The 22,876-nt window shown below is 41.8% G+C and overlaps 2 protein-coding genes across 4 annotated transcripts; one reads left to right on the forward strand and one right to left on the reverse strand.

Annotated features, from left to right (window-relative positions):
• Positions 1-2,890: 2,890 nt before the first annotated feature.
• On the forward strand, positions 2,891-8,157 carry LOC119737806. Its single transcript, XM_038212420.1, has 4 exons — positions 2,891-3,587; positions 4,049-4,636; positions 5,429-5,637; positions 6,251-8,157. The coding sequence occupies exons 1-4, from the start codon at positions 3,211-3,213 to the stop codon at positions 6,481-6,483; spliced, it is 1,407 nt and encodes a 468-aa protein (XP_038068348.1). The 5' UTR covers positions 2,891-3,210; the 3' UTR covers positions 6,484-8,157.
• Positions 8,158-10,326: 2,169 nt separating this feature from the next.
• Positions 10,327-22,717, reverse strand: LOC119737807 (guanine nucleotide exchange C9orf72-like). Of its 3 annotated transcripts, none has more exons than XM_038212421.1 (11): positions 22,614-22,717; positions 19,460-21,823; positions 19,156-19,254; positions 18,585-18,646; positions 17,493-17,565; positions 16,057-16,170; positions 15,671-15,792; positions 14,661-14,735; positions 14,145-14,202; positions 13,723-13,832; positions 10,327-10,733 (listed from the first exon to the last, which is right to left on the reverse strand). In XM_038212421.1, the coding sequence occupies exons 2-11, from the start codon at positions 19,958-19,960 to the stop codon at positions 10,550-10,552; spliced, it is 1,398 nt and encodes a 465-aa protein (XP_038068349.1). In that variant the 5' UTR covers positions 19,961-21,823; positions 22,614-22,717; the 3' UTR covers positions 10,327-10,549. The 3 variants fall into 3 exon arrangements, with proteins under 3 accessions (XP_038068349.1, XP_038068350.1, XP_038068351.1); XM_038212422.1 differs by having other exon boundaries at positions 22,649-22,669; XM_038212423.1 differs by lacking the exon at positions 19,156-19,254.
• Between the last annotated feature and the right edge of the window lie 159 nt (positions 22,718-22,876).

Genomic DNA, 22,876 nt, shown 5'->3' on the forward strand with positions numbered 1-22,876 from the left:
TAGGCATTTGATGCCGTGACTCGACACCGCAACTATAGCACAGTGAGCGCGGGTAGACTACTTGTATGGAGGTTTTCAAAATCATGGACTTCGTTTTCAGTTTCGGCTCTAATAGATTTCTACACCCGTATTTCCGTGGGTACTGGAGGAATTCAACTATTTTCCCTCTAAGATCATAATTGTATCATTTTATTTGAGATAAAGGTTTCCAGTGTTTCAACTTGGTTATGGTATTAAAGCTTTTGAACGATTCTGGGGCCAGAGATATCCTCTCGAAGCTGGACACCGAAGCCGAGATTTGCAAAAACGGCCCAGCTAATTTTGCGTGATTGACGTCATGCAGGGAGCGCGCCACCTCGCGGCCTTAGTCGGAATGCCAGCAATGCCGTGCATGCTTGGCACGCGGACAGTTTGGAAAACGGTGGACTGGCTGGTCGGAGTTGGGAACATCTTTCAACATAACATCATCAGGGGCTAAAAATAAAAGCACTCTCATTCATGGGTCGATAGTGCCCTTAAAGAGACGGGTGGCGTTTAAAGGGATGGAAAGGGAGCGATATTGTCAACGGGCGCGAGATTTTGTGAGATCGGGTTGTAGTTTTTCCTCACTTCTCATTCATCCCGGTGCTTCGCCCCTAATCCTAAATAAAACCCGCTATATTTGTGACCGGAACATAAACAGGGTTGCAGTTTACGAACTTTCTGTAGAGGCTAACCAAGTTGCCAAAAAAAGAGAGGATACATTTGTAATTACAACCGGTTAGTTTACTTTAATGGCGCAGTGAGAAAATCGGATTTCATGTTCATGACTTTGCTGAAAGTGAAGATATTTCCGTCAACATAAATTCCAATATTTATTATACTACTTTAATATTGCCGAGTTTAACCGAATCATAAAATACCATCACAATACATGTGCACCAAATTTGACAAGTTGTAACGTCTTGTCTTGAACTGCTCGCCACTTTACATGTTCGCCCAAAAATCTCATAACAATCTCTCCGCAATATTGTGGTGTTATAAAGTGGAATTATAATTACAGGTTTATGAACGGAGTCTTTGCTAATTGATAATGATTGTGCATAAACGACACTCACTCGCGATAAGTTTTTTTTTTTATACATTCCCTACACGGGCCCCTCATTTTGTTTACATTGGAATTTGTTTTTACATGGCATCGTAATCTGCGATGACCAATGATGACGTCAAACTTCGCTGTGACGTAGATGTTAAACAGCTTGCGAGGCGCGTTTAATCACGACCATTTATGTGTAAATGGTCCGTGGTTTAATAAAGCAGAATGCGCGAACAAATGGCGGTACAGCTGTTATCACTGTATTCACAGAAATGTTAAGAGGCAATTATTTAGAAAAGCCCAGGAAGTCTACAATTTGAATAAGAATGTGTGATGGCCGGGTTCTGTTGCCATTAATAGCAACAGTCGTGTCTGGATTGTCTAACAGATGGTGCTGGAATCTGCGATTCTAAAGAAATTGAGTATTAATAGTCTAATACTAATAGAAGAAAAACATACATGTATATTACATCCGGGAAGTAAAACAGCAGATTGCCAGTGTATCATCGCCATGCATACATCAAACCTTTTTACCCAAAGTGGTTGTGCTTTTCAATTTTCCTATGCTTGATATTTTCAAACCTATTATTAAAATTCGTATTACTTTTGTTGTTCTCAGTATTTGACAGTTGACTTTTATTAATGTTAAAGTGAAATAATGTTTTCAACAACATTTTTTGGGTTTAATGTTGGGCCTACATCACTGGAGAATGTTGGAAAGTGAGGAAACTTTTATGGTCTTGAGTTGGAACAAATGGACATTTCGGTCCGATGACGAATGTTCAACTGAAGCTATGTGCATACATTGCTTTGGCCAACAAACAGAACCTCATTAGCCTATTTGAGGTATGGCGGACACAAAAGGATGGCGCTGTTTAATTTGGATGAAGTCTTTCGTATTTACCGCAGACATCATGATTTTTTTTTTATAAACACGTGTGTCTGCGGTATTTACCCAAATTAAATAGCGCCCTCCTATTAATCATATACGGCGCCCTCTTTTGACCACATTTTCGTTGTGCACTATACTTCAGACAGAGGCTTTAAGTTGTATAATCTTTATCAGCTGTAGTATTATGATATTAAAGGGGGACGCAAACTTTGATTCATTGTTTTGTCTTTTGGGCATTATCTGAACTGTTCCGCCCATCTTTAGCTCTTAGGATCTAGGATTGCACTGAACAAAATTGCGAAGGTGAAAACACGAAATAATTATATCTAACAATTGTCGGTGCATCTTAGTATGGACCTTTTTATCACCGACGCGACGCCGTGGTTGGCACATTTTGCCAACCACGGGTTGCCAAACTACGGAAGGTCCAACACTGCAAAACTAAAGGTATGGTTATTAATGGTTCCAAAAATATTATTTGGTTGTTGAAAATACAAAATTATCAACATACGCTACAAAATAATTCCTAAACATGCCTTTTTCTTATGTAATGAAGGTGTAATTAGGATTGTTTTGGAAAATATGTTGCCAACTACGGCTTTAATTTATGCGCATGCGGCAGCTCATACAAAATGGCGCTCAATGTTTACAAGCAATAGAAAGGTCTATAACTTCTCAAATAAAAAACAAAGCACGTCTTCCGCTTTTTGGATATCAAGCATGCCATGTACACGTTCTTAAATGGTTTTGTTCATTAGATACCCAGAATGTTGTCATAAAAAAAAAAATCATCAAACAATAATAACCTTGATGTCATAAGAGATGCACTTTGATCGTCCCAGTTATGAAATTCAAAACCAACTGAAACATTATGAAGATAACAGCACAGAGTCAACAGATCAGGGTTGTACGGTGGCTCAGAGAGATCATCCTCTCGAAAACAAACAATGTATTTTACTCCATACCCGAGCTTTACTGACTGTAAATTTTATCTCATGGTGTGCTGAATAACTCTTAAAAACGAGGAAACAAGATCGGTTTCAAACTTGATCGAAAGTATGTTTTTTCCCCGAACTTTTTCGCGGAAAACGGCTTACACTGGTTGCGTTCTTTTAGGGCTATCGTCAAGTGAGTGTCTACGGCACTGATTAGAAAACCAGGCTAGTTCGGCATCTTGTTCTTTGCATGACATAATCCTCACAGCTTCACCCGTGAGGTTTTATTTTACAATTTAGAAGGCAAAATGAATATCCGGTCCCTCTTTCGAGCCGTTTTTCTCCTGGCCCTGGGGCTGCTGCCCTTAGCGACAGCATCCTACTTCCCAAAAGCCATCTTCGGCATCCCGATCCAGGCATCGGTGGTGGCCCTAGAAGGTCCCGACTTCCGCGGCCTGCCGACCTACCGCATCGAGTTCACCGTGCTCACCAAAGATGGCGGGAAAGCAGAGGGCTTCATCCACCGAAGCTACGTGGACTTCAAGCAGTTTGACGCCCTGAAGCCTTGGTACTACAAGGATCTCAAGCTGCCGTGCGAGGCCGAGGCAACGGTGCAGAGCCTGGATGCTTACATCCAAGACACGCTCATGAAGTACAACTCTCTGGCTCAGACGGATCTGTACAGGTAGCTCGATAGCTCTGTGACATAATCACGTCACGATTTGTTTACATGCGCAATTTGTCGTCTCCTCCTAAAGCAGTTTGTCGTCTCCTCCCGCTTCAATTTTCCCCAGCTGCCTCCTTTTTTTAAAAGTTTATATTTCATATAATTATTTGCAACATATTTTGCACATGTATCGTTAATAATGTCAGTTTATTTGTTTCCAACAACCGATTGTAGCTATTCCGTATAGAAAGGATTAGGTTCCTCAGTTGGGCACAATTAGTGTATCAGCAAAATAGTTGAAAAAAGCGAAAAATCCATCTGCTATCTTGGAAAACCGCCATCATGGAAAACCGAAAATCAATCGACCGCCTCCTTAAATGTTTTCTTTTTTCTTAAAGGCCGGACGAGAAATTACTTTAAACTTTTTACTCGGCCTAACACAAAGAGTGACCATTGCGCTACTATTAATTTCTATACAGTGACTTTCTTGGGATTAACTGGGACGGCAGCGAGCCCCAGTACCTCAAGAACTACCTGAGCTTCATGAAGTTCCTCATCGTGGATCGCCTACCGGCCTTCGCTCCGGAGCCCCCCGTCATCGACAGCGAGGCAGACGCGCTGGAACCCATCACGCCGTTCGAGAATTACATCTTCATGCGGTCCTTCCGCCACAACGACATCGGGTTCGAGGCCTTCGACGAGTACTACCGCGCCTACGTGGCGACCCTTCCCGAGTTTGCCGGGAAGGCTGACCACTCAGACGTCTGGGCTCCGGGGTTGGACTCCCCGATCCAGTACCCGTACCACTACGACAAGACCTACGTGCACTTCAATCCCGGTGGCTACCTCAACGGCCGCACTGTGCGGATGTCCTACAGCACTGCCAACAAGTTCAACTTTGAGAACGAGGAGATTCTCAGGCCCTGGTTGGAGCAGCTTCACGGACACCGTCAGCCGAAGAGGATCCTGGAGATCGGTACCGGTAACTGCGTTTCTGCCTTCGCTTTGGGAGAGATATTTCCCCGCGCTGAAGTCATAGCCATTGACCTTGCTCCGGCTTATGTGAGGTAGGTATTAACTGCATGTCTTATCTAATTTTGTATCACACCTTGAGCCATTTTTGTGTGTTCATTGAACTGATGAACTTCGTGAGACTGCTTTGAATTTGAAACTGTAGAATCAAGTGTAACTCATCACCGATTTCTAATATTCCTTTAAATGAGTGACAACTAGTGCCGACATTGTCACTAGAAGTCCCTCTCAGTGACACTCGCATTGCAAAGAACTATAGCGCTGTGATATACAATATCCATAATGGACAAGAGGCTAAACACAAATACCACAGGTTTATAACACGCGTTTTTTTTGCTTGCATGCAGTATACAGTTTACACTGCGTAGATAACATCAAACACACATACTGAAATTTGTATCCTTGTGGAGACATCGCTTTGACAAAATCGTGAGAGGGTCGAAAGCTATTTTCAAAACGCTCTTATTTTAACCAGAAATGTCCCTTACATAAAGTACTTTAATTTACGACTGATAAGTATACTTTGGAAATTCCTGGTTTTTACTAAAATCCGTATATCTATTTCGTGAAATCCTTGTGGAAACCTATTCACCTTTACAAATTGCCTTGTGGAGACCTTATCTGTTGTTCAGTATTATACCCGGGTCTCCACAAGGCATCATTTTTCGAAACACATCCAAAAAACATACACACGCATATAATACCGGCATATCGCATTCCTATTTCTCGAGCGACACAACTCCAGTTCCAAGTTTCAAGTAAGCTGCGTAGAAATGCATGAAAAGTTAATCACTTCTAAACCAAATCACTCCTCGTCCGCTGAACAGATTCTGCCGCCTGTGGAAGCAGAAACGCGGCGCGTCCAACGTGCATTTCTACCAGGCCAACGGGGAGGCGACGCCCTTCGAGTCCGAGTCCTTCGACCTGGTCCAGTTCACCTATGTCCTGCACGAGATGCCGCAGGAGAACAGCAAGCGGGTCCTGCGGGAGATACACCGCCTGCTGAGACCCGAGGGCGTGGTCAGTGGATTTGACGGTGAGTACGGGAAAGTTCCTGAAATATCTCCGAGTCAGAGACGGCTCTAACTCTAGCCTATAGGATTTGAGGCCCCTGACTTTTGAGATCCCGGTCGTGGCATTGCTTCGGAGGCGAGGTTACAGCCACCGAGCGGCCCTCCCTGAGTGTGCCACTGTAAAAAGCAGTCTTGAATTTTTTTTCTTGCGAATAAAAAAAGACCTACAAAATTATGGTTCGATAGAGACGAAGCCCAGCTTACACAAAATACCTACCGGTAACGAAAGAAAGCCCGACTACGATACTGAAACTATATTTCTTAGTGGCAGAGTCAAACTTTTGAACGTTAACAAACCTTTCGCTATTTCCTTTAATCTACTATAAAAATACTTTGCCTCTATAGTTCATATTTCTTCCCACCAAAACGATCTCGTCATTAGAAGAGGCTCAACTTACCTCAAACTTGGAGTACCTGTGGGGCCAGCCCCACCCCGGGCCTCGCCCTTTAAGCTGAAAACCAAAATACCTCAGAGATTGGGGGGAGTTAAAGTCGTCACAAACCTGAAAATATTTTATGGATCGTTTTGGATTTGTTTGTACTTCATTTTCTTTTTTCGATCTCTTCCTAACGCAGTGCTGTACTGGCAGAATTCGGAATGGCGCGAAATCAACATTCAAAGTAACACGTGGGGCGAAGAGTGGAACAGCACGGCCCAGCATGGCCCCGAGCCCTACATGGACGAGTACCAGAACGGTCTGCAATTACCAAACTTCCTGCAGGAGATTGGGTTCCAGATCCAAAATAACATCCGCTACAGCAACTTCGATGGGATCTATGTCGCGCGTAAACCACACTTTCTACTCTAGCCGATTATTAAAAAAAATGGTGCCGATCGTAATTATTGTCCGTATATTATGTGGTCTCTATTTTTGAAATCGAATTTCAATCTCGAGGTGTAATTTTTTTTAAGACTTTAAAGATTTTTTTCGAGCAGACCTGGACACTAAACAGTGCTGACGTGACCCAGCTGAGAAACTTTTGCCAATTAAGTGTCGTCGGTTTAACACTGAGCCAGTTTGGTAGACGGTCGGTTCAGGGTTTGAATTAACGTCTCCAATTATTGCATGAATCGTGCCAATTTTGGTACCAAGACCGTGTCTGGTACGGTCGAGGCAAGACAATACAATATATTTTCCGAAGAACTGGGACTACTCCTGTGGAACCATCAGGGACTGAATATACGACCCACTTGTCGGCCTCCGAGGAATTTTAACCCGGGTCATCGAGGTGGAAGGCGAGGAAAGGACCACTTTTCAAACTGAAAATATAATCATTTCCTGCGAGTTTCAACAATTTTAGTCTGATTGAACCTCTAACAACACTTTACGAAAAAAACAGACCGAACTTCATAAGACTTGGACACAAAACATAGTGACAAATCATTTAGATTTGTTTACATTTAATCACATTTATTAATCGAGCCAATAAAAAGTTAATCACAAGTCACTACGGTCATATTGACAAAAAAGAGCGCGTCTAACATAGGTTCGTTTCAATCATTCGAAACCTCGTCTTGAGACCACTGACTTGTGACTGACTTACGATTGACTGTGATGGCAATAGCCCGATCCATTAAATAAGCTCCGCCCAGTGTGTTTTGACCAATCACAGCAGTGAAATATGTCCGACATGCGTGCACAAAAGTCTGACGCGCGTGCTTGCGCGTATGACGCGCACGGCTGGAACATGCAGTGTGGCATTGGAGAGGGGCACGTGTGTGGTTGCCCACGTGCACAGTGGGCGGGGCTAATACAACTTTTGCATATAATTATACAATTACAATGTCAAGTATTGCACTTGGCTTACGCTGGAAGAGTTATATAAGGTGTATATTTTAATAATACTGCGGTAATAATATTAACGATTATCCTTGCCGGGTGACTAATTCCTTCTGTAAAAACAAGACAATGGAATCATATGAAATACATTTTAGACTTAAAATACAGTTGAGGAATAAATTGTAGCTACAAACTGCCATGTTGCAAAAATGCACTCGTCTGAATTTAAAAGAAAGAAGGCATTTGCGAGATTCTGAAAATCATGTTCCCTAGAATAAGGGGAAAGATGAAACGGGATTTAAAAGTTTTTTTGTGCGTAGAACTGGCTAATCAGAAAAAAACTGGCTTGTCAAAAAAAAAGTGGAAAGTCAAATCTACCAGACAAGTTCTAGTGTATTTCTCAGTTTCTAATTGTCTTGAGAGGAGAAAATAAATGAAATAATTTGTGAAAATTTCAAATGTATAATGACATTATTAGCATTTGCTCTCATTATTTTTTTTTAACAATAACGACTATTTGTCGGTTTTCTGTGTAAGGTGTACGCTTTACTATAATACATCAAGTACTGTTGCTTCTTAGCCAAGTGCCAAACCACGCAATTCAGTGTGAGCACTTGTCTTTGGTGTCTGTGTGTGTGTGCTGCTCGGTTTGAAAAGCCGGCAAAGGGAATCTTAAGAAGAATTCTTGAATTTCTTGGCACAGTACATGTCTTGAAATAAAGAAGTCTCCCCATATCCACTTGCGACCAAAATTGTTAACAGTGTCTTAAGTTTGTTTTTGGTATGAACATATTGCAAGTTCTTGTCATCTTCCATTGTTTAAGACAATATTGAAACCATAGACAATGGTTTATAGTGAACAGTTCAGAACTGCTTATGACAGCGTTAAAGGGAAGATACAACATTTGCAAACATCAAAGAACGAAATGATCAAATTATCACGTAATACCTTACTGAATTGTTAGCGAATGACAGTCTAAAGCATCCTTTAAAATCGTGGCTCCTGGTGTGCTGACATTTTCAAGAAAAACTGTATTTTTCCAACGCTGCTCGACCGACCAGCGTTGGAGAAACTGGCTTTTTTCAAAAACTGTTCCTACTTTTTCATATTTAGTTATTCTGACTTTTCTTTGCAATTGATTACACACCTGTGAAGGGGTACAACTAAAACTACAAGCCTGCTAGTCTTATTCTCTGACCTTACAATTCCCCAAAGTGTATTAATTGCTCCGTTTCATCTTAAGTGGGGTCAGGGAACCAGACTACAAGAAAATGATAGGTTTTCTTGGTTTTTCCAGCATCTACAAGCCCAAAACGTGAATTAAGTCAGTTTAACAATATTTTCTATAACATACTAATCCTCCAAATCCATTTATTTCTGAAAATTGCAGCAAAAACAAATGTTGTACATTCCCTTTAAGACAGCGTGTGATCCGTTCAAGACTGTGTGCTAATTAGATCATAATTATGACCCTGCCAGACCTTGACTCTAACATTCCTAACCAGTTCATAACAAGTACCAAGTGGTACAACCCACCGCGGCCGGGTAGCAGCGAGGCTGGGTAACGTGTGAAGACGGCTATACTGACTGTCCGTGCACCCCAGCTGTACCGGTACCTCAAGAATGCAGAAAATGAAAAGGAATGGGGCGTGATCTAATATGCAGAAAGTGTGCAAATTAGACGCATGCTCAACAGTGTTTGCAAAACCAGTCTTCGAATGCAAAGCTGTAATACTTGCAAAGCTGTAATACTTGAGATGCATGAATACAATATATGGCCGAGTAAAGTGTTCACCGACCAACCCATCTACCAACCAACCAACATAAGCAGCTCAAGCCCACGCCATGTTTCATACCGCTGTGGGTAAATTGTGGCCAACCGCAAGTAAGAAGCTAGTAACACATTGTGACCTGGGCCCAATTTCTTTGCTCTGCTTACTGCGAAAAAAACCCCGCTTACTGTAGCAGAAAATTCCGTGCTTACGGTAAGCGTATTTCACGAGTTAGCGAGGAATTTTGTTTTGTGCACATGCGTACATCCCGTAACTAAGGATTTTGTGCTTACAGGGTTAGGCCAAAAAAAATAAGTCTCCGGTTTCTGGTATGGAGCTTGTCTAAAAAGTGGTGCGGCGACGCGGCTTTTTTTTTTTTTTACCTGACTTTTTTACTTCAAATGTCGGCTGATGACTGCAAATGGTGCCCGACTAAACTTAGTGCAAATATATGAGAGTCTAGAGAGGCCACATAAAGCTTATTCTCGATCATAACCCCATCTAAAAACACGTTAAAATTGTGCAGCAGCAAGATTCCAGTCAAACCAGTGAGTTTGGCGGTTTTGAGACTTTGAGGCTACGGCGACGCGCGCGCATACCAGAAACCGGAGATTTTTTTTTTTGGCCTTAACACAGATTTTTTTTTTAGCTAGCGTGGTTAGCACAGAAAAGTGAACCTAAGCGCGGAATTCTGTGGTTAGCAGAGCCATTGGGCCCAGGTCATAACTATTTAACCTGGCTATACGTGTATATCTCTATGTGACCTGTTCACGTATCTCTCATTGACCAGGTCATATATTTCTGTATGACCCGATCATATATCTCCATGTGACCAGATCATTCATCTCTATGTGACCTGGGGCCAATTTCATAGAGCTGCTTAAGCACAAAATTTGCTTAAGCACAAAAACGTCTTGCTTAATAAAATCAGGTTACCAGCCAAAACTCCATGCGATTGTTATGCTAAGTAAACAACAACTAAATACCAGTCACAAGAAACGTACAACACATGGAGTTTTGGCCGGTAACCTAATTTTACTAAGCAATGTTTTTCGTGCTTAAGCAATTTTCTGCTTAAGCAGCTCTATGAAATTGGGCCCAGCTGCTGGTCATAACTAGTTAACCAGGCTATACTTGTATATCTCTATGTGACCCATTCACATATCTCTAATTGACCAGGTCATATATCTCTGTATGACCCGGTCATATATCTCCATGTGACGAGGCCATTACTCTATGTGACCTGACCTTAACTACGTGACCTTTGAGGTCATAACTATATGACCAGTTCTCATCTCTACGTGACTAGATCATGTGTACTCTATGTGACCAGGTCGTTGTAGGAGTCCCTAGGCAGCGCAGGGTTGCCGCACACCATGGTGTATATACCAGGCTTCAGCTTCTCAGCCACGGCAAGCACTAAGCGGAAGTTACCCTCGGGTATCAGGTGAAGGTCCGTCTTCAGCCGTTTCAGAACCAGACGACTCGGCTTGGTCCCTCGGTTTCTGTCGAGTGAAATCATATAGGATATTCATAAATACCTCAGACAGTTTAGCCATTCCTATTGGTCGAGAGCCCGTCACGTGGCCGGTATTAAACGGATGATAAAGACATGGCTAGCTGGTCTTAAACACTTTTCCAGTGTCACAATAAAATGTGGACTCCTAAAAATCCAGTGCCTCTTATCGTTTAATTGGTTGAACGTTCACAATCCTCACGTAGGCATGCGCAACACTACCAGGGAGTTAGAATTTTATAGTTCTAAATTCAAAACGCAACGCGCCAGGTGCGTTCTGCGCGACATCGCATAGAACATCATACGCGCGCGTCAATCTCCATAAAAGGGTTGTTTTCATCTTACTCGCCAGCTGAACACTCCATTATTTTGCAGGAGGGATGATTCAAAAAGCATAAAGTGAATTTGTTGAACAAAATCGGGATGTTTTGCACGAATTATATGATTTTTTTTTACCGAAAAGGTATTTATGAATGGGAATAAATATGTACTCCGTCGGTATTTATCACTCTGTTTAATACCACTTAGAGTCTGGGTGCTGATAATTACCCTCGCCTCCGGCTCGGGTAATTATCAGCACCCAGACTCTAAGTGGTATTAAACAGAGTGATAAAAACCTCCGGAGCACACATTTATTCCCTTAATAATAAATATATTTTGCTGGTCCCAGAGGGCCGGCCTGGTGTCCTGTTTGTACCTATCCAACTGACTGACTGACTTACTAACAGACAGTGTTGTAGTTCTATTACTCGGTACTCGTACTCAAGTACTACGCGAGTACTTTTTTTTAGTACTCGTACTCGTACTCGTACTCGAATGTCAAAGTACTCGTACGTGAAATGACGGTACTTGTGCTCGGGCAGCAAAGTACTCGTACTCGACATGTCGAAATTGTACTCGATCATCAAATTACTCGTACTCGAAGAGCAGTACTCGGGAGGAGGGGGGGGGGGGGAATGGTATAGCTTGACTTTATACACCAAGGCCTTATTTTATCAATACTTTCAGTTTTAAATGGTTGATTGGCTTGTGGAGAAATCAGAGTTTCCTGATTTTCCTCTGTGCACGTCCGGACAAACACATTTGACAGCTAGCCGTTAGTGGGTCTGTATTTAATCGGTCTGACTGGCCTGGGCACATTACGCACAAAGAACCATTTGCCGTATTCGGAAACACAAGTACTCGTACTCGTACTCGGAAGTACAGTACTCCTACTCGTACTCGGAAGTACAAGTACTCGTACTTGGAGACCTCTTCTTGTACTCGGAGGTACAAGTACTCGTACTCGTACTCGGGCAACCTAAGTACTCGGCAGTACTCGGTACTCGGAAAAAAGTACTCGGCTACAACACTGCTAACAGACTGACTGACAGACAGACTGACAGACTGTCACTTGTGTCTAGGACTGACTGGTTGTAGACCAGTGAAGAGAGCCACGCAGTGCATGTATTGTATTTCAAATTAGGTTTTGCCCTTCACCGACTTATACATTGGTGAAGAGCAAAACCTAATTTGATTTACATCACCCCGATGCAAAAATCTCATCGTATAAATGTATTGTATTGTCGCAAGCGTCATTAACATGAATCCGTTTTGTTTTTCCATGTGGCCTGGTTTTCATTTTGAAACTTCCCCACATGATATTCAAAACCTTTCTTTTCCATTGTCTGAGAAGTCACTACAGTAATATGCACAGTTGGTTACGGGTACTTGATTCTCTAATCTGGAACCGGTTCCTGACGGGTAATCGGGTACCTGGTTCTGATGCACAGCCCTAATCTGCCATCATTCGTTTAGTCTCTAAATCTCATTTCACTGCTCACACAGCTCCTCTGTTCAAACAACTCAAACTACTCAACCTTAGAAACATTAATATGTATCATCAGAATATTATGTACAAATGTTTCAACAAACACATCCCCCACCCACTTCCAAACACTCTTTCAATTTTATTACAACATCCATAACTACAACACAAGGACTTTCACTAAGGCCAAAAAAAAAATAAGTCGGTCTCTGGTCAGCGCGCGCGTCGATTTTAATCATGCGCGTCGATCTTTTTTTCCCCAAAATGTTCCGCGGTAGCTCCAACAGCGCCCTCTATTTCCGCACCTCCTCAATTTTTTTTATCAAAGAGCACCAGGGAGAGGGCAAATTGCACCAAGGCAAATGATCGAAAGCACCAAGGCAAATTATGGAGGACACCAATGTACATGAGGACACCAAAAAAGCAAAATAGTACCCACCTTGTCTGTACAATCCAAGCTTGAAAAAAAAAAAAAAGCAAAAAAAAAAAAAAAAAGCCGCGTGGCCGCGTCAATTCCGGAACTTTGGTCTGACCAGAGACCGAATATTTTTTTTTTTTTGGCCTAACATTCATCTTCCCAAACATAGGACTCAACTTTTTCAATACACAATTCGATATACTGGTGTAATCAACTGGAACAAACTTCCCAATCATATCAGAAACTCAACTACACTTAATATATTCAAAACTAAAATTAAAATGTACCTGTACAACTGCTCTTTGTAAATTACTTATCTGTATTACCTTACTGAGTTTGTTTTATCCTCATTATGTTATGTTATTGTATAGTACCCTATTTAGGCCCGTAATAATTTAATATTTTTTTGTTTGCTTTTTCTTGATTCAATGTTTAGTTTGTCCGAATGTCTTTGTCCGTTGCTGTCCGTCTGTTCGTTTTGTCTTGTATAGCATCCCCCGCTCAAGCAACCGCTTACCGGGACATGCCTCCATGTTCACCTTTGTTAATTTCAAGTTAATATTTAATATACATGTACACTTGTTTGAGTAATACACCAATTGTTAATCTACATTTAGCTGTATTTTATGAACTGTGAAATGGAAATAAATGTGCATTAATCAATCATAATAATATAATCCCAGCACAGAGTGCATACACTCTGAAGCTGGCAAACACAATCGAATAAGGGTATAGGCCAGGATTTTAACTTACGTTTCCTCTTCCACATATTTGATGAGGGACACCGCCTGCCGATCCAGCAAACGCAGGAATTCTTCAACGTAGGTCTCCCTAACACTGCACTTTTCCTTCAACCTATAGATCTGTTTTTAAAAAAATGCATCAAACTCCATTACTCATAAGCTTTTAAAAGTAAGAGTTCTGCGAGTAACTGCAACTGCAAATGTCATGCGTTACCCTTGCATTACGGAAGTCATAGCACAGAATTCGTGGCCTTATATGATACAAAAACCCCTTTATTAAGTATCCGTTGGGACTAAAATTGAACAAGCAGGGGTAGGAAATGAAGACTCAAGATACGAATCATTTTTTTGAATTCACCTCCGTAGTAACTTAGTTACTAAGTACGTTGCCATGGCAATACACTGACTACAAAAGTTATTAATTGGCCTCACCTCTTTCCAGAACTTTTGCACTATTGCTTCTGCTTCTGGCTTTTTGGAGAAGTGAACGCTGTTATGCGACATGAAAAAAACAAAAAACATGCATATATTTTTGGTTGAAGGAAATAATTATAAATATTGATATCCAGGACTTAATTCTAGTTTTATTATTTGCTATGAGCTTACTGTACCAACCATATTTTTTTCCCTTGAAACCCCTCAAAATAATAATCACAATCCCACTTCTGTAAACAATACAAAAACATGTACAGGAAACCATTAATTTTCCAATAAATATTTGATCTTTTGAGTTTTGAGGGGTTCTATTACAGTTAATATGTAATATACTTCGGTTATAACAATCATGTACTCAATAAGTTTTTCATGGCAAAGAGAAGAAAAAAATAATATTGCTGGCCAATACACAATCACTCCCAAGATAACTCGTTGAAAAACACCCCACCCCCTCTCCATCCTACTCCCCTGCCTCCCAGGCAACCCCCCCTCCTCTAAACCCCAGTCACTTACACTGGGGAGTACCTCAGCGGCTCATCACTGCCCAGCCATAGGCTCTGCAGCTCCTGGCTTGTCAAAACATGGCGTCTGAAATTTGGGAGAAGAAAAAATCAAAAACGATGACTGACCATTAATCCTCCTGCTATTTTAAAAGTTTTTTAAAACCTTCAACCTTAAAAGTGACAAACAGGCGGTGTTTGTATTGCTAAGGAAAATGATACGCTTACCAGAAAATGTGCAGAGAACCAGTCTTGAGCGGCATACATCACACGACATTTTGGCTGGTAACCGGTTTTGGGTAAGAAAATATTTTCTGTGCTCAGCAATTTTTTGTGTGGGGGAGTGTGGCCTAGTGGTTGGGGTTTGTGACTCATGATCAGAGGGTCAGGGGTTCAAATCCAGCTGCTGGTCATAATATTGTGTCCTTGGGCAAGCCACTTCACCACCACTTGTGTCTCCACCCAGGAGTATAAATGGGTGCCGGCATTAGCTGGGGAGTAACCTGCGATGGACTGGCATTCCATCCGGGGCAATCAAAATATTCTGTCGTTTCGTGCCAAGGAAACCAGAGCTCAACATGGGCCTGATGGGCTATGGGATCTGTGAACAAATACCCATCAACGGCCCAAAAGGAAAGTTGGGGTTGACCTAGACTGGTTCCCGATCCATCCACTGCGTATTTCGAATGTATCCAAAGTTATTGGAGGCAGGGATTAGTCTCGCAGACCATCGCAAGTTCAATTCAAACGCGAGGACGCGATGGCTATAGCTTTTGCACATTCAGGAAGTCGTGCGTACTTCGCGCGCGAATACAGTACGCGCGCACTATGTGTCCCGTCCACGGAGCTCTCCAAAAACACGCCCTCTTTGTTGGCCCACGTAGCCCATATTGGCTCGTGACAGACATTTACTTTACTTTAACAGCTTCATGAACTTGGGCCCTGAATAACCATCACAGAAGGCAGTGAATCTCCCACACCCAAGAAACATGAGGGCAATATCATGTGTATTGGCATCTTTACCTGTAAGCGTGCTCGTTGTAGTGCAGTGTCTGTCTCACTTCCAGCGTCGTCATGTCTATCAGGGTAGTCGGATACTGACTCGTCATGATGACACGCAGGTAGTCATCCAAGTTGATTGAGTCCTGGGGAATTAATAGTTGCCCTTTTTAATTCAGAATTCAGAACAAAATCCTCACTAAAAACAACTTCAGCCAGCCAACTTGTAGGGCACTACAAAACCAGCACTGTGATGATATAGGGGGGGGGGGGGCTAAACGTCCTTACTTGCAGCTGAGAAGCTGAATTGCAAAGAACGCGACTACAACATGGTCGAGCCGAAGACATGTAAAGGCGCTTAGGCTGATTTTTTTGGAGGAAAATGGCAAGGGAGTGAAGTCATCTTGTACCTTGATGAAGCCTTGTATCAAGACATCCTTCTGATAGATTCTGGGAACATTGTCCAAGTAGAGGCAGCATCTTCGCTCCGATGGACTCAGAAATAAGGCCAGCGTACTGATCATCTGTTGAATACAAAAAAAAGATAAGAGTCGTGGAAATGTCAATTAGTAGAATGGTGTTCTAAGACTAGACAATCTAACTGAATTTCAAGTTTTTGTGTTTTCATCTGGTTCAAAAGAAGAGGGAAAAAGCTTTCTGAATTTTGTACAAGTTTACATACAGGGTGGTTCAAGAAAAAGGACACCCACATTTGACAGGAATTTTCACCTATTTTTAAAAATTATTTTTAACTGTCGATAAGTAGCTATTAAAGTACTGGCCTTTAAGCAAATGTGATGAAAAATCGTTGCATTTGCACATTTCGTCGTTGAGCTATGCCAATTTGAACATTTCATGTGCAAAAACCTGTTTGTCCACGGAGGTATACATTCCCTTCGCTTGACTGAGCTCAGGTATCGGAGCTTTATTTGAAAGGGCATGACATTTGATTGTTATGTTATGTAATGTTATGCAACAATGAACTTAAGCCGACAGCTTATTGAGTAGATGATCTTAACACTGATTTGAATAATTGGACAGCTTCAATAAAAGTTACCAGGGCAAAATATATTTTGGTGGGAAGGTTTTTAATTTTTATGAACTACGAAAACTTCCAATTTACATTGAATAACCCGTGGACAAGAGTGAGTTTTGGTGACTTGTATTCAAATTAGCATAATATCACTATTTTTGCGACTTTTACTAAGCTTTTTTCACCATACATGGTAAAAGGACTATACTTTACTACTGTGTGAAAAAATATTTAAAATAAGTGCATTAAGTAGGTAAAAATTGCTGTCAAAAGTTGGTGTCCTTTTTTTTTAACCACCCTGTATACTTCTTAAAAAAAAACTTTTGATAGTACCATCTATGGTTTTTTGATGTGCACACGAGCAGTTGGAATACTGAACTGCAGGCTTAAATACTAATCCAGCAAACAAAATTAGAAGCCATTTTCAAGGTAGCACAACGTCTGCTCTCATGGTGCACGCATTCTTGAAGACGAGGCGCGCACGTGTTGGTTGAAGGAGCCCGGAGTGCATGCGTACTACCCGAGCCTGGTGCCACCACAAAAAAACGCTGCCGCCGCATTAGTCTGTACTCTGAGTACCTTCAAAGGTATTTCACATGATAAAAATGTGTCCCTAGTGTGCGAGTGATCCTTCTCACAATTTCACAGTACGAATGATACACAACAATTTTTTTTGTTTATCTTGTCAAAACTATCCCAATGCCCTACGACTCAGGATTGGTTGACAACTTCTCCATCTTGAAAACACTCTTTGACCACAAAAATGAGAATTTACACTAAATGCGACAAAAGTTTGATGAAAATGATACTCACAACATTGACATCTGCTGGGGTGTTGCCAATGACAATAGAGCAGCCGCAGGTCTGGAGATGCGAAGCTATAGCTCTAGTGAAGGTACGAAAAGATGGAAACAGATGTGGGTCGTTCTATCAATTTAGGGTCCAAAATGTGACGAGTTTCCTGCCCCTGTTACCTTGGTACTTTTTTTCTCAATTAGCATTAAAGGTAAAATACAACAGTTGCAAACATCAAAAAATAAAACTACCAAATTATTTTGAAATACCCTGCTGGACTGTCAGTAAATGACAGCCTAAATCATCTTGTAAAATCACGGCACCTGGTGTACTGTCATTTTCAAGAAAACTTGTATTTTTTTGTGTCAATTTGCAATGCTGGTCGGCCAATAAGCGTTGGAAAAAAACCTGGATTTTTTTACAAACACTAGCCCCAATTGACCATATGTAGTTAGTCTGCATTATTTGTTTGCAATCGATTATACACATATGAATGGGTACAAGCCAGCTAGACTGGTTCCCTGACCTTACAATTCCCCATTGTTATAAATTGCTTTGTTTTATCTTAAAAGGAGTCAGGGAACCAGACTACAGGAAACTGATTTTTTTTTTTCTTCATTTTTATAGCATCTACAAACCCAAAACCTCAAAAAAGTCAGTGTAACTATATTTGCTATATATTTCCAACCCCCCAAATCCATCCATTTCTGAAAAATTACAGCAAAAGCAAATGATGTATATTCCCTTTAAGAATGGCTTCAAAATTTTGTTTTTATTTGTTGGGTAGGTACTTTGCTATTCATAATCACTCTTGGAGGACAACTGCATTAAGGAGAGCATCATAGTTATAAAGTCATCGATGACAGATGTAACGGGGACAGGAAAAAAGGGGACCAAAATTTATAGCATGACCCATATATTGACAGTCATCTGTCTAGATTCTACAACTTTGCTCAATAACAAACCAATGAAAATAGCAGGGCGCTTTAAGCTCTGTGAATCGATATCAGCTAAGGCAATTGCTCGTAATTCATTTTGTTTATAAGCTTACCGCAAAGTAAGTATTCATCTGTTTGGTCATGGGCCAAAGAGTTGAAACTGTTCACTTACACTTTGGTGAACTGATTATCCAACTGCTTGATGTGCCCAGGCGCAAATACAGTATCAGTGAGCTGAAACCAAACAAAAAGGGAAATATTCTTACGAAAATGTTACGATTTTCAAACTGTTGAGTCAAAATTACAAATTTAGAGTCCATTATAAACATAATGGTACGACTAGTAATGGCATAGCAAGAGTGCAGGGGACACATAAACGCGAGGAAAAATTGAGCAAATATGATAAAGGGCCCAAAAAGGGGGGAAAAAAACAAGAAGGAAAAAACAGAAAGAACCCCAAACAGTTATATATCAAACCTAATTTAAACTCTTCAGATATGTACATGTAATTAATGGACAAAATTACATGGAATCGTAACAACGCCCCATGAGGTTCAAGCAGATACCCCAAGTGGTGTGTCATTTAAAGCAGGCAACACTTTTGAGACGATACATCAAGCTTTACTGTATGCAAAGAGTTAAACGTAAGTTTACCTGAACTGAAGTAAAGGTTTTAAAAACAGAACACATGTATGTGCAACAGCTTAGGAATGTCAGAATGATTGCGACAAAGACTAACATACCGCAACCCTTGAAGGAAGGCCATGAGTCTTCAAGAGCGTCACGACACGAATGAAGGAAGGCACCTCTTCGCTAAATGCTTCCAAGGCGGAGTCATTGTACTAAAATTAGGGGGGGGGGAGGGGGGTGGGGGAGAACATAAGAAAATCTATTATTTTTTAATTAAAACATATCTTTTTAAATGCATGTTTGATAAAGTAAAAATGGGAAAACGTCTGCACATGCAAATCCCAGTAGTACAAAAGCATTGTCCCCTAAGATGGCCGATACACATAAGGTCAATTTGAATTCAAAGTTCTGTCTTACTTCATCTTTGTTTTTCTCCTGAAGAACTCGCAGCCTCCTGATCATTGTGGTGAGCCTGGCCACACACAGCTCATGAAGTGGCAGATACCAGCGATACTCCTCGTACGGGATGACCAGCGACAGCGCAAATATGGTCTTCTCGTCGCCGTCGTGACCGCTGAAGAGGAACACCGTCACCACTATCCCGCGGTCCGGCAGGATCAGGACTTTGGTGTCGATGGTAGACTGGGGCTGCTCGCAGGAGGTCAGGGTGTGGGTGGACAGGTAGCTGACGTGATCGGGGGTGAAATTCGGCTTGCCCTCGGTCAGCCAGATGTATTTCGCGTGGGGACCGAGGATGTTGTTCCAGCAGCCCATGACCAGGGCGTAAACGGGGCAGTCCGCGGTGTCGGGTAGCGTATGACTGTCGCGATAGTCCTGCGGGCCGTGCCTGTCCGTGTCCACGACGAAAACCATCTTCTGGGAGATGGGGGATATTTCATCATCTGAAAAACTTGCCATCCTGAATTTTTAAGAAATCTTTTGAGGTACAGATGTATTTATCAGACGTCTAAAGTTATGATCTTAACTGTCGAAGACTAAAGATCCTTTAGTTGAGTTTCCCTGCATTCCTCGACTCACAGTGAGTAGCAGTGAGCATGTACTTGAGCTTTTAAGTCAAATTTTCTCAAGCAAGGGAGTTCATAAGTTTACAGTGGACGTGCTTTTGAGCTCCAGAAATCCTTGTACTTTGTAAACAAACTGAAGCATCCAGCCCACTCAAACAGAAGTATTAAGCGTCAGTTTCACTTGTTCTGACAAGTATCTGGAGTAAAAATCAGGCACTCCCGCACGCCGGTCTTGTAAACAAACTGAAGCACACAGCACACTCAAAACACTCTACTCGTCAGTTTTACTCGTACTCACGAGTAGCTCTCCGAGTAATCCGAGTAAAGTTCAGGGGCTCCTGTGTTCCAGGACCCCCTGCACCTCGTGACTGAGCAGCAACCAGAAGATGATGTTGTGGGCGCACTCGATCGAAAGCGTCAGCACCAGGAGGGTCATGAGCGACAGCATGGCACCGACGGTCAGGCGCGGGGAGCCGGCGTTGACAATGGTGATCATGAAGAGGATCAGGCTGGTGGAGATGCAGGAGGACAAGAGGAAGTTGAAGAAGATGTGCTTGATGCCAACGTGGTCGATGGTCGTCTCTGTCAACTCCAAGTACGTGGGAAGCATAGTAAGCGGAGCTTTCCTCGCTGGCGAGTGATCTCAAAAGTTTGAAGACTTAACTGCATATGACACCATAGATGTTAGCAAACCAGTAGGATTGAGGCAAGTTCTCAACTTCTTACACAAGCATATATTCTAAACACTGAAGAAGGCTTTTGCAATGCCTACTTTGTCTCTTTGAAATGGAAAGTTTAGTACACAGAACTTTCCTAGGCAAGTAAAACTTTTTGATATTTGATACAGAGCTACATGTACAACACTGATGCTGATAAGCTAGAGAGATTCGTGTTTTCCAAACACGATGTAGGTTTTCATAAAAGCTCTGACACGAGTCATGTAGAAGTTTGCTTGATGATGGAATAAACTTTGAACATCTGCTGCGTATCGTACAATGATGCTGGCAAGCAGGTGAGATTCAAATAAGCTGTTACTGCTCCAAACACAAGTACAACACACTGTAGAAAGCTTTTGCTCACTTTGTCATAGTACACAAATGTTTCGCATCAGAAACTTACAGTGTAGCACTGCATTATTTAGTTTGGATATGAGTGTACTCTGGAGCTGAATGCAAAATGCTAAAACTATTCCTACCAGGAATGGAACAGCTCCAAGTCTTTTGATTTTTGGTTTAAGTGTATTTGAATCCGAGTACTGTTTCAAGCTCCTAGGAGTTTTGTAGGAGAGGATTTTGAGCCCAGTCACTACCCTTGGAGGAGGCGATGTTTTGCAACGTCACAAACTTTGAGTCACACAACAACAAACCGCCAAGGGTTTTGAGAAGGTGCTCTCTCGGTCAGTGGAGGTCAAACTGCGTCTTGAAGCTGTGCGCAATCTGGTAGGCAAACTTGATGGACAGGGTGACCACGAAGAGCGACATGAGCGCGGACATGGCGACCGAGGCCAGACGGGGCGAGGAGGAGAGGTTGATGAGCGTCATGAGGAACATGACCAGGCTGGTCAGGATGTAGGTGGTCACCATGTGGTTGAAGCACAGGTACTTGAGGCCGTGGTGGTCGATGACGGTGCCGATCCACTTGCTGTAGATGGCCATGATAAGGTGGGGGTGGCTAACGATGCACTGCGCTACGGAACTGGGTCAATGGTCCCAGCGGTCTTTACGTAGAGTCTGTAGGAGTCAGTTTTGGGTCACTCCTACAGGAAAGATTGAGATGGCAAGTTTTAGACAAAAACATCTTTTTGAAACAGGTGGTGCGAGTCAAAAGCAAAAAATTTAGAAGAAGTAGTCCATGATTCATGTCTTTTCCACATTTTTGTGATGACTGATCTTCATTGAGATAATACTATGTACATGTACATGATGAGAAAGGTGGCTTCAGGATGCTATTAGTATTGCTACATTCTTTCCAAAACTTTTACTTTTCATCAACTTTATCAAAAATAATTAGCCCTGTGTATAGCCCAATTCGCGTGGCCAAGATGCTGGACTCTCTCCGTAGGCTAGGGCCAGGCCTACATGTATTAGGCCTAAATGCTGAAGCAGTCCAGTTACTCCAGTATCTTGACCAAAAGTAAAATATAAATGGGGCTTTATTTACCCATGTACATCATGGTCACTGCACTGTGGACTCCTTGCTTTGCACCATTGCACATACATGTAGTTTAGTCCAGTGACTGACCATCATGACCATAGCTTGGGGCTTATCAAAACTATGTTCCTGGTGACATAAACATATACTAGGCCTACTAATTTGGTAGTAGTTTACTGACTAGGGCTAGTTTTCTGACTACTGTCTAGGCCTCCCATTTTCCAAAGTCCAACTCATAAAAAAATGAACAATGAAAATCCTGACAAATGCATGAGCTTTAAAATAAACACATTTTTGGACAAGTCGAACACTTTTCAATTTCTAAATTTACACCTCATAACTCTTATTAATTATAATAATTAAAAAAACATCATTTAGTCAATTACTTAACCCACTTAAACAGTAAAATCATTCAGTTTTCCATCATCACCAGACTAGTTTTCAGCTGTTCAGTGGTGTCCCCATCGATCAGACCATTATTATTGAAGCACGCCCTCAATGAACAAACTACACAGGCTCGGGCTGGAGGTTTCCGAAACCTCGGCTTCGTATTTCATTCGGATTGAAACTCAGGTGTTCATATTTTCTAACCTGTTCCCGAATTACTCCGAAGACTCAAACCTAGTATTGCTTGTATAATTTATTTTTAACATCAAAA

This window comes from Patiria miniata, unplaced genomic scaffold, assembly GCF_015706575.1.
Source record: "Patiria miniata isolate m_02_andy unplaced genomic scaffold, ASM1570657v1 HiC_scaffold_3, whole genome shotgun sequence".
Lineage (NCBI taxonomy): Eukaryota > Metazoa > Echinodermata > Asteroidea > Valvatida > Asterinidae > Patiria > Patiria miniata.